The sequence below is a fragment of the Pristiophorus japonicus genome, chromosome 24, assembly GCF_044704955.1.
Source record: "Pristiophorus japonicus isolate sPriJap1 chromosome 24, sPriJap1.hap1, whole genome shotgun sequence".
In the NCBI taxonomy this organism is placed as follows: Eukaryota; Metazoa; Chordata; class Chondrichthyes; family Pristiophoridae; genus Pristiophorus; species Pristiophorus japonicus.
This window is the reverse complement of record NC_092000.1, coordinates 4433028-4445590: the sequence shown is the minus strand read 5'-3', so window position 1 is coordinate 4445590 and position 12563 is coordinate 4433028. Positions and strand designations below refer to the sequence as shown.

The window sequence follows — 12563 nt, the reverse complement described above, 5'->3', positions numbered from 1 at the left end:
TGCAGCGCTCCCTCAGTACTGCCCCTCTGACAGTGCAGCGCTCCCTCAGCACTGCACTGGGGTGTCAACCTAGATTTATGTGCTCAAGTCTCTGGAGTGGGACTATGAACCCACAACCTTCCGACTCAGGGGCGAGAGAGCTACCCACTGAGTCACAGCTGACACTCTGAAGCCTCTATGTACAGCATATATTTTCCCGTTGCACAATGGCAGGAATGTTCTTGTGTTCCCACTGCCCAATACCAGGAGGTTTGTGTATCTCCACTGCCCATTGCAGAACTGCTTTTCTCTCCCACTCTTACCTTTTCCTTTAAGGCGCAGTAACAAGACATGAACATTGTATTTGTTCAAAGAACATCAGGACATTGTTAGTTGTTTAAAACCAACATGGTACCAAACCAACAATCCCCTCTGAGCCGAGTGATAGACCGGTATAAAGAGTGCAAGATATTTGCACTGCTTCCAAAAGCAGGTTGTGGCATGTGGAAGGAAACTGTGGTGGACAGGTCTCCTTAATGTTCAAGATCAAAAATCCAATCATTATGGCTCGATAGTAAGGAAGGAGAAGATGCAATTAATACAGGATTTGTATTTGACTTTTTGGACAAGTAGCATGAGAGCAGACACTGAGTCCTTTATAGATTTGTCACATTCATTAGATTATGGGTGAGTGCATTTTGTATTGTATTTATTTTTGAGTTACTGTCTGTGATTTTATTCCTGTTGCAGCCTGTTTCCGAGACTGAGCAACCAATGGCCAGGGTGTAGGGAGGAGTGACTGAAACGCTCACCCGATGATCTCGCCAGCAAGAGGGTGATGGTCGGGCCTCATTTGCTTTCAACTGGCAAGCTGCCAGCATATTCTGGGCACTGATGGGCAGCTGGGTGGATGAGAAATCCAGCGGACCATTCGCTGAGCACAGGCCTGCAGCAAGGGATTAAAGGAAGGGCTGGGCCAATAGAGGGTCGGGGTGACGACAGAGAGGACGATTAATAGTGAGGTGCCGGGAGAGCAATTACGCTCATATTTGCCTAAAAGGTGCCAAATAAATTATTTTTGATTGTTGTTGGATCTGTTTCCAACAGTGGAAAGGGAGACTCTTTCTGACCGCTTCTTGCTCTGTGTACTGGGCAAGTTCAGAACTCAGCAGGACCTGCACTTAGCGGCACCAAGATGCCATTGGGATCCCAACAATATCATAAGACTCCGATTTACAATGAATAATTGTACAGGAAACACAGAAAGTTAGAATGCAGGTAGCAAACAATGAGGAAGGCAAAGGGGATTGGAGTACAAGAGTAAGGAAGCCTTACTACAATTGTACAGGGCTTTGGTAAGACCACACCTGGAGTACTGTGCACAGTTTTGGTCTCCTTATCTAAGGAAGGATATACTTGCCTTGGAGGCGGTGCAACAAAGGTTCACTCGATTGATCCCTGGGATGAGAGGATTGTCCTATGAGGAGGGATTGAGTAGATTGAGCCTATACTCTCTGGAGTTTAGAAGAATGAGAGGTTGATTTCATTGAAACATATAAGATACTGACAGGAATTGATAGGGTAGATGCTGAGAGTCTGTTTCTCCTGGCCGGAGAGTCTAGAACTATGGGGTTCTACGATAAGAGTTCGGCCATTTAAGACTGAGACGAGGAGGAATTTCTTCACTCAGAGGGTTGTGAATCTTTAGAATTTCTACCCCAGAGGGTTGTGGATGCTGCGTCTTGGAGTATATTCAAGGCTGAGATTGATGGACCCCTGGACCCCAGGGGAATCAAGGGATATGGGGATCGGGCGGGAAAGTGGAGTTAAGGTCGAAGATCAGCCGTGATCTTATTGAATGACGGAGCAGGACCGAAGAGCTTTATGGCATACTCCTGCTCCTAATTCTTCTGTTCTTATAATGAGTCTCCTGCCTGTCTCTGGCAGAGCACTGGATACCTAAATCAAGGTCCTCTTGCAAAAGGCAGCGGATGGGCCTTGGTTGGGAAGTTGGTTGGTTACTTTTTTGGTTATTTTGGTCTCTCTCCTGCCCATTTCCACTTGAAAAATAATGCAGTAGAGAGACTGAAATCGGGTCTAATGAATGCATAGGCCATTTTAGCATGCCCTCAATTATTTCACCATATTGGAGCAAGTTTCAATAATTGGAGCTAGCACTGGAATGCTTGGGATACTCCTCAGACACATGTGTCTTCTAGTGCTTGCTTTAGGGTAGCAGGGACGAGGTCTAGAAGCAGATTACTTGCCTGAGCTCTTGGCTTTGAGCTGTACGAAATTCAGGGAAACCAAATGTTTTACTTTTATAAATATTAGACTGCATCTACAATTTCCCTTGCGAGAATGCTTTCCTCAGTTTTTCTCCCCATGGTCTCCATGGGCTGTGCTCTGGGTCTGGTGGGGCAACTTTTACTCAGGCCTCTATTGTTGACTGAGCTGGCCGTCAGGCGGTAATGGAAGAGGGTGACAGATATCCCCTCCGCTACGCATCGCATCATGGCCGAGATTGGGCCGTTGGTGCAGTGAGGGTGCTTGAGTCGTGCTCGAACCTACATTCCACCACTCCAGAGCGATGCTCATTGGGGCTTCGACGTGCTGGGACTGCACGGTTTTACAACAGCTCTCATCCAATCAGATTCATCATCATTCACATCCATAATCCAATGCTGGACATAGGCGGTAAAATACAGAACTTACAAACATTCCCACTGATTTGTCACAATAATGGAAATGTTTATAGATTGTGTATAATTGTTGGAAAGAGGAGGATTATTTGGACTGCACCATTATTACCCTGTCTTTCAATCAAGTATCAAGATGGCACGTTTTGATATCGGTCTATCACTAATGTTTAAATTGGACTTTGTTTCCTCCCTCCCCTTACGACAAAGGTTTAAAAAAAGTCAAAGCTGTTCGTCAAACAGTTAAAGACCACGTCACATGCTGGTGCTGAGTTATTAAGAGGTACATCATGCGGTAACATTCCAGCAAGTTCTCAGGAACATGCACTCCTTCAGCTGGTATCTCATTGGCCCACAAGCTCTCCTAAAACAAAATGAAGTCACGCTTTAAAACAGCTGATTGGATACAAGGCCCTCGGCATGCACACTATCGAAAGGGCACGTTCAGTTGTCATCGCATTAGATTGTGCTTTTAAAAATAACTTTTACAGTAGAATCCTCGAAGGTACATTGGCCGGTGTGGTACTGTGTCATTAGACCAGGTAGGATCCAGATTCAGAGGATAGGTACATTGGCCAGTGTGGTACTGAGCCATGAGACCAGGTAGGATCCAGATTCAGAGGATAGGTACATTGTCCGGTGTGGTACTGTGCCATTGGACCAGGTAGGATCCAGATTCAGAGGATAGGTACATTGGCCAGTGTGGTACTGAGCCATGAGACCAGGTAGGATCCAGATTCAAAGGATAGGTACATTGGCCAGTGTGGTACTGAGCCATGAGACCAGGGGTAGGATCCAGTTTCAATACCTGGTCTGTCTTGAGTTATCTCAGTCAGTGAGACTGGGACAATTAGTTTCAGGTACAAGATGAGGCTGTGGGGGATGGGGAGGGCGGGGGGGAGGTACTGAGGGGAAGCTGAACAGAGAGCCACAGCGGAAAATTCCTGGCTCAGGTTATAAGGGGAACCGCCAGCTGTTGGCTCGGCTGCAGAATATCAGACAGGATGGACAAAATAAAAGGGCGAAAGGTTAACAAGGGAGGTGAAAAATACAGAAAAATTTTTTTTTAAACCCACAAGACTCTCATGCCTGAATATCTCTGATACCTGCCATCAACAAAATTAAAATAACGTAAAACACTTTGTGTATTAATAGGCAGTGCACATACGTAACAACATATTCATGTAAAAATTGTACCGAGGGGTTAATTTCCAGAAACAGAGCTGTTTAAGTACCATGGCAGATTAAGGGCCATTCTCGTCAAGAAAAATACATTTGGCAAACATTTTATTCTTCGGGGAAGAGCTGTGTGTCACTATATACATTTCAATGTGGTTTACATCATTGTGTGTTATGTCCGCAAACAATTATCTGGGGGAAAAGCATGTGATCATTTCCCCCCTCCCCGCACTTAGACACTGCCCCTTTAACAACTGAACAGGCCCTTTAAGGGAGACACCAGCACGTTTCACGTTTGGCAAAATGAAACTTAAGAGACAGACAAGAGTAATCGAAACACAAGAGAAGAGAGACTAAGACAGGGTACATACACTGAGGTTATTTCCACGGTTCCGCACTTTTCTCCTCTGCTAACAGCCACGCAAGAGGGTGCATACCGAGAAGGGCAGAAAAAAAAACACAACAGACAGGGAACAGAGGGGAGGAGGCAGAGACAGGACAGGAAATGGTAGCAAGAAGATCCCACATCAAAAAGAAAAGGGAAACATGAAAGAAACAGAGAAACAAGGCAGCAACATGAATGTCCAGGGTTTGGAAAGACACAAGCATGGACAATGACATTTTGTTAAAATAACACAGTTGGGTTTTTAAAAAACAAAACAAATAAAAGAAGAGAAGGGAAGAGGAAAAAAAGCACAAAGATATAACAGTTATACAATAAGCAGGTAGCAAGAGCAGAGTAGAAAACACCTGACTGTTTAATAGTCATTAATGAGAAGTGGTTAGGCCAGAACAACAGGATTTCTTCAGGTTGAAAGTCTGATTTTTTAGGGGATAACATTATTAGAGAATTTATGTTCCACAGTAAAACAAATCTTGCAGTTTTTTTTTAGGAACAGAAGAAACCATCGCAGTCCATTTGGCTGATCCCACAGTTCAAAAGAACCGGTACATCATCTCTGCGGCCAAATCTCTGCAGTCCCCTTCTAACACCTCCCCAAGCATGCAGTCTGGTCCTACTTGGGCATGATACTGTGGAGCAACAGGACCTGCCGGAACTGGCCCCTAGCATGAACCAGAAATTTTGGAGAGGGAATTAAGGAATGTGAGGTCTAGGAATGGAACACGTCGCTATTTGTGACACTTAAGCCGCGATTTTTACCGAACCCGCTCAGCGGGAATGGGATGGACTCAGGTTAGACTCCCATTTCACACGTCATTACTCGTCATTGACATCGTTCCCTTCTCGCCGAGCGGGGTAGGTTAAAATCGAGGCTTTTAGTGTCAGCAACAACATTCTCTGCATCAACTTAAATATATTTCCTTTTTTCACACCTGCCTTGTGGACTTTGAGTGAGACTGACAATAAAGTACCAATTAGTGCTGAATTCTGTGTGGAGATGCACCAACTAAAAAACTAGTTTGAAACTTCCCCAAACACACTTCAGTCACAGCTGTTACAGAGGAGACTTTTAGCTTATCCATTTGGGTTGGACTTGACTGAGGTTCCAGAGATAATGTAAACTTCCAGGACGGAATACTGAATAATGAGATAAGCCTGGCTGATGTCTTCCTCCTTAATCCAGGGAAGGTGAGGGTAATTACAGTATTTCCACCACTGCTTAGAGTGAGATCACTAATGGCACAGCGACTGACTCAGGCCTGTGTGCCTCAATGGCAGATTCTACAGTTTACTACCCAAACCAAAGCTCCAAACTAATGTATTTAATTCCCTATACCTCTGCAGTCCATTCTCTGGCCAAGCATAGGCAGCCAAACTGCTCCCAGGTTCTGCCAGCTTTGCTCTTGAACGGCTGTGTAGGACGTGCAGGAGAGCTGCCCTACAGCGAAAAATCCTTTATTTCCTTCCTTCTTTATGGGGAAATATTTCGTCTACCACAGGGGTCGCACTATCAGCTCCTGAACATGTACAGGAAACACATTGTAAAGGATAAGATTTTTCATTATGTCTGGTATTGTGCAACTCCTGTATGTCCGTGCACCTACACATGTATAGTTCACAGTGTATGAAAAGTAATGGTTCACTACCATCTGGTACTGTTCTATTCGACCCTGAGCTGAGCTTGGAACCCTATGTCTGCTCTATCACAAAGACCCTTCGTGTGATACCCTATTCATGTGTATATATATATATATATATATACATAGGATTAGGATTTGGTTTAATCTCATATGATTAAGGTATTTGCTTTGTAAAAAGATCTTGAACTTTCCTTCACAATTTTGTAGAGAGAGAGATGAAAAGAAAAGGTTCTGTGACCTTTATGCCTTTACCCAGAGAAAAGTGGAGTAATTGTGTTGATTTGTCTGTCCGACTGCTGCTTAGAGACCTTGAGTGTGTCAAAGATTTGGTCGAACACAATAAAAGGTTTAAGATGCAAACCATAATTGATGTCAGATTCAAATTCTCTTACACCGCCTAGTTCCACCTCCTAAAATTGCCAGTCTCTGCTTCTATCTCATCCATCTACTGCTGAACCTAATCCACCACTTCGACTATTACAATACTCCCCTGCTTGGTCTCCCATCCTTTGCTCCCTCATAAACTGCAGTTCATCCAAAACCCTACTCATCATCATCGGCAGTCCCTCGTATCGAGGGTGACTTGCTTCCACGCCAAAAAGGGATGAGTTCACAGGTGTTTCAATGAAGGACCTAATATTCCAGATCCCGAACTACATCCTGAAGGGTGGAAGATGCCTGTGCGTGGATTTTTTTAACGTGGTACACCAGCCACCACACGGGCTTGACAGAGCTAGGTCTTGGTCCAGTGGCAAGGGTTAACCAGGACGACTGGAGACCAGCTCTGCTGCACGGACCTAGTGCGCACACATATCGCACAGTGTGGGCTGGGTCCGTGCTGCCCCTGGGCCCTCGCCTCTTCTGGGCCCCAGACTCACGCCTCTCCTGGGCCCCGGTCACTTCCCTCTACGGACTCTAGCCGCTCCTTCGCCCCTCCTGCTGTGCCTGCCCGCGCTGCAATCAGCGACCTGGCTTCATAGCTCTCGCCCTCCTACAGCAGCACGCGCTGCTCCCTGCAGTGGTATACCGCCACACGCTGCTCCCTCCAATGGCCCAGCTGATGGTCTTGCTACACATTTACTATTCCTGCACCAAGTTCTGTTCAACCATCATTCCTGTCCTTTGCTGCCCTACACTTGCTCCTGATACCTCAACACCTCCGAATCAAAATTCTCATCCATGTGTTTAAATCCCTTTATGGCCTCGCCCCTCCCTATCCCTGTAACCTCCTCTAGCCCTCCAACCCCTGAACCTCTGCTTCTCTGACTTTGGCTCTCATGCAGTCCCCCTCTCTTTGCCCCACAATTGGTGGCCGTGCCTTCAGCCACCTAATGCCCACATGCTGGAATCCCCTCCGTAAACCTCTCCAATTCTCTCTCGTACTTCAAGATGCTTCTTAAAACCTACCCCTTTGGTGACCTCTCCTAATATCTCCTTTTTCAGTTCTGATATCAGAATTGCAAGGAGCATGGATCGGGACATTCCATAACAACATATCCAACACAGATAATTTGTTTATAAACAAAGATAAAAGGTGTAATGGCCTTGCTACAGTGAAGAACCCTTGTTGTTTCACCATTTTGGGTTTAGTCTGATCAATTTCACCTATGAATGGGAATTTGAAGTCTACTCTCAAATAATCAGTGACGTGATTTGTATTTGCATTTGATCGACAATGGCACTTTTAGCACTGTGGGTTCTCCATTATTGAAACACATACCCTCAACACTCCTCAACACAGCCGCCAAAGTTTCCAAGTATTTCCCTGAGTGATAATTTTGAATGAACCCAATTTTAAGTTGGACTTGTGCAAAAGCAAGAAATCCAGCTGGAATGGCCTGTTACATTTACTAAATGTGCGTAAGACGCAAAGCTAGAGTCAACATTGAAAAGCACACAATTAAATTAAAACCTCAAAATTAAATCGGTGAGTACATAGGAAAGTGAACTGCACGAGCACACGTCAGTCCAATAAAGAGGCTGCAGTATCCCATTCATTGAGGCCATCATACCCAATCAGGCTCCCCCAGCAACATACACTTTGGTTTTTTTCTTAATCGTTTTTAAATGCAATCATTACATTTTAATATTTTTCAGTCATACTGTTTATAATGAGCACTGAGATGTCAAAGTTCTGTTTTTTGTGTGTGTAGTTATGCAATGGCATGATGTAATCTGTGCTGCAATGAGATCATTCCTGTTGAGAAATGTCTGTGTCATGGAAATAACATTGGGGTACTTGTGCGATCACCCTATGTGTGTCACAGAACCATGGAACCATACACATGGCGATGGAACTGTACACAGGGCGATGGAATGTACACAGGGCAATGGAACTGTGCACAGGGCGATAGAAATGTGCACAGGGCGATGGAACTGTGCACAGGGCGATGGAACTGTGCACAGGGCGATGGAACTGTATACAGGGCGATGGAACTGTACACAGGGCGATGGAACTGTATACAGGGTGATGGAGCTGTACACAGGGCGATGGAACTGTACACAGGGCGATGGAACTGTATATAGGGTGATGGAGCTGTACACAGGGCGATGGAACTGTATACAGGGCGATGGAATGTACACAGGGCGATGGAATGTAGACAGGGTGATGGAACGTACACAGGGCGATGGAATGTACACAGGGAGATGGAATTGTACACAGGGTGATGGAACTGTAGACAGAGCGATAGAACTGTACACAAGGCGATGGAATGTACACAGGGCGATGGAACGTATATAGGGCGATAGAACTGTACACAGGGCGATGGAATGTACACAGGGCGATGGAACTGTAAACAGGGCGATGGAACTTTACACAGGGCGATGGAATGTACACAGGGCGATGGAATGTACACAGGGCGATGGAACGTACACAGGGCGATGGAACTATACACAGGGCGATGGAACGTACACAGAGTGATGGAACCGTACACAGGGCGATGGAACCGTACACAGGGCGATGGAACCGTACACAGAGCGATGGAATGTACACAGGGCGATGGAACCGTACACAGAGCGATGGAATGTACACAGGGCGATGGAATGTGCACAGGGCGATGGAACTTTACACAGGGCGATGGAACTATACACAGGGCGATGGAACGTACACAGGGCGATGGATCTGTACACAGGGCGATGGAACTATACACAGGGCGATGGAATGTACACAGGGTGATGGAACTATACACAGGGCGATGGAACATACACAGTTAATTGTGTGAGAGTTTATCACGTTTTGGTGTGATAAAGCATGTATAAATGCAGGTATTAATATAAAATGGCAGTCTCCACTGGGAGAGTTTGGATACTAAATCCCTCTATTTGATTAGTGGTCAAACTTGGTGTTTTCAGGTTGTTTAGAGATGGGAAATATTACCCAGGAGGGGAATCCCTTTCCTGCACCACTCAATCACTGCTTCTACTGGAAAGGTCTGTGGCCTTACTTGATGGTAGAAGATAGCACTGATACACGGATGGAGAAAATAAATAGAATCATCCCACCAAAACATACAGAAGGGGATGATTATTTTTTCGTTATCATAAGTTTTACATTCTTCAGTTGCTCAAAGAATGTTCCAGATTGTAGAATCATATTAGACCATTCTACGAAATTGATTCAAAAGGGTCTTATACCAGGTTGGGCTGCAGCTTTCAAGATTAAGCTTACGTATGCAAGTAGTCATTGTGAAAGACATAAATAAAAATCTTTCTGGTCACTAATAGCTCAAGCACAGCAGGTCTATTCATCCAATTTATCTATTTCATTGTCTCTTCAGCTGTGGTCACAAAGCTTGATGGCCACTTACTGCTCGGAGATTAAACATGCATCCTATTGCAGACGCTAACCCCCTTCACCACAGGTGCCAATGAATCATAAGTGTAAAACAGGAGCAAGTTTCAGCTCGATAATTCAATGGAACGGATTAAAAATATATATATATATTTGTATTTTGCTTCCACTTTATACTTGTATCCTTCACCCTTCTAGTTTAGGTTTTTCGGGGTACACACACCACTCCCGGACATAATGCAGGTTAGCCTGGTCCCAGTCTGTCACTTAATGTCAATGCAATTCAGGTCATGTGTCCTGAGAACATACATGAGAATGTCCCTAGATTTAGTTTCATAAAATTTTCACCTTTCAAGATTTCTCTGCAAGATGTCTAAGCCTGAATTATCTCATCCATTAATGTTGTCAATATGATTGTTCTGTTTCAAGAGATTCCGAGGCTGGCCCTTATAGCTCTATATCACAACTAACAGCAAGTAACATAGAGTGGGATGGTTGTGATGTGACTACAGGAACATGAGAACGTAATAATTAGGAGCAGGAGTAGGCCATACGGCCCATCGTGTCCGCACCGGCCGACAAAGAGCCGCACGGCCCTCAGTCAGCAGCCCCGAAGGTTACATATAAACCTATGAATAACGACGGAAAGGCAACGAGCACCCAGCCCGACCAGTCCGCCTCACACAACAGCGACACCCCTTACACTGCAACATTCTACACTCCACCCCAACCGGAGCCATGTGATCTCCTGGGAGAGGCAAAAACCAGATTAAAAACCCAGGCCAATTTAGGGAGAAAAAAAATCTGGGAAAATTCCTCTTCAACCCATCCAAGCGATCGAAACTAGTCCAGGAGATCACCCTGGCTGTATTCGATTCCCTGCAGTACTTACCATTATATCTGCGCCTTCCAACAAAAGGTTATCCAGTCTAATCCCAATTACCAGCTCTGGGTCCGTAACCCTGCAGGTTACTGCACTTTAAGTGCCCATCCAACCATCTCTTAAAAGTGATGAGGGTTTCCTCATCCACCACTCTTCCAGGCAGCGAGTTCCAGATCCCCACAACCCTCTGCGTAAAGAAGCCCCCCCACCACCTCAAATCCCTTCTAAACTTTCAATCAACCACCTTAAAACAATGCCCCCTCGTAATCGACCCCTCCACCAATGGAAATAGACCCTTACTATCCACTATGTCCAGGCCCCTCAATATTTTGTACACCTCAATGAGGTCTCCTCTCAACCTCCTCTGTTCCAATGAGAACAAACCCAGCCTATCCAATCTGTCCTCATAACTAAGATTCTCCATTCCAGGCAGCATCCTGGTAAATCTCCTCTGCACCCTCTCTAGTGCAATCACGTCCTTCCTATAATACGGTGACCAGAACTGCACGCAGTACTCCAGCTGTGGCCTAACCAAAGTATTGTACAATTTAAGCATAACCTCCTTATATTCTATGCCTCGGCCAATAAAGGCAAGCATTCCATATGCCTTCTTAACACCTTATCCACCTGGCCTGCAATTTTCAGGATCTGTGGACAAGCACTCCAAGTGTTCATCTACACTAGTAAGTGGCCTACCACTTAATGTGTATACCCTTTCCTTACTAGCCCTCCCAAGGTGCATTACCTCACTTCTCTGAATTAAATTCCATTTGCCACTGCTCTGCCCACCTGACCAGTAGATTGATATCCTCCTGCAGCCCATGACTTTCCTCTTCATTATCAATCACACAGCCAATGTTAGTGTCGTCTGCAAACTTCTTAATCATATTCCCTATATTCAAATCTAAATCATTGATATATACCACAAAAAGCAAGGGACCCAGTACTGAGCCCTGCGGAACCCCACTGGAAACATCCTTCCAGTCACAAAAACATCCATCAACCATTACCCTTTGCTTCCTACCTCCAAGCCAATTTTGGATCCAATTTGCCACTTTGCTCTGGATCCCATGGGCTTTAACCTTCATGACCAGTCTACCATGTGGGGCCTTATCAAAAGCCTTGCTAAAGTCCATATACACTACATCATATGCACTACCCTCATCGACCCTCTTGCTTACCTCCTCAAAAAATTCCATCAGGTTAGTCAAACACGATCTTCCCTTAACAAATCCGTGCTGACTGTCCCTAATTAATTCTTGCCTTTTCGAATGTAGATTTATCCTGTCTTTCAGGATTGTTTCCAATAATTTTCCCACCACTGAGGTTAGGCTGACAGGCCTGTAATTACTCGGCCTATCACTTTTTCCCTTCTTAAACAAGGGTACTACATTAGCAGTCCTCCAATCCTCTGGCACCATGCCCAGATCCAAAGAGGACTGAAAAATGATGGTCAAGGCCTCTGCTATTTCCTCTTTTACTTCGCTCAACAGCCTGGGATGCATTTCATCCGGGCCCGGGGACTTATCTACTTTCAAAGATGTTAAACCCCTTACTTCCTCTCGCACTATATTTACTTCATCCAGAATATCACACTCCTCCTCAATAGCAGTATCTGCATTGCCCCTTTCCTTTGTGAAAACAGATGCAAAGTATTCGTTAAGAACCTTCCCAACATCTTCCGCCTCCACACACAGATTACCCTCATGGTCTCTAATAGGCCCTACCCTTTCTTTAGTTACTCTCTTACTCTTAATATATTTATAGAACATCTTAGGGTTTTCCTTAATTTTACTAGCCAAGAATTTTTCGTGCTCTCTCTTAGCATTCCTAATATCCTTTTTAATTTTGCTTCTTAACTTTCTATATTCCTCTAAAGATTCTATAGTATTTAGCTGTTGGTATATGGCATAAGCTTCCTTTTTTTTTTTAAATCTTCCCCTTTGAGTCCCTAGACATCCAGGGGGCTCTAGGATTATTAATCGCACCT

The 12563-nt window shown here is 44.9% G+C and overlaps 1 protein-coding gene across 1 annotated transcript in view; it reads right to left on the bottom strand.

Moving 5' to 3' along the window:
- The window catches only part of LOC139238010 (voltage-dependent P/Q-type calcium channel subunit alpha-1A-like), a 587825-nt gene that overhangs the window by 21800 nt on the left and 553462 nt on the right, over positions 1 to 12563 (bottom strand). Inside the window, 1 exon segment of the mRNA XM_070867408.1 lies at positions 4229 to 4264. Within this exon segment, the coding sequence (XP_070723509.1) occupies positions 4229 to 4264 (36 nt within the window).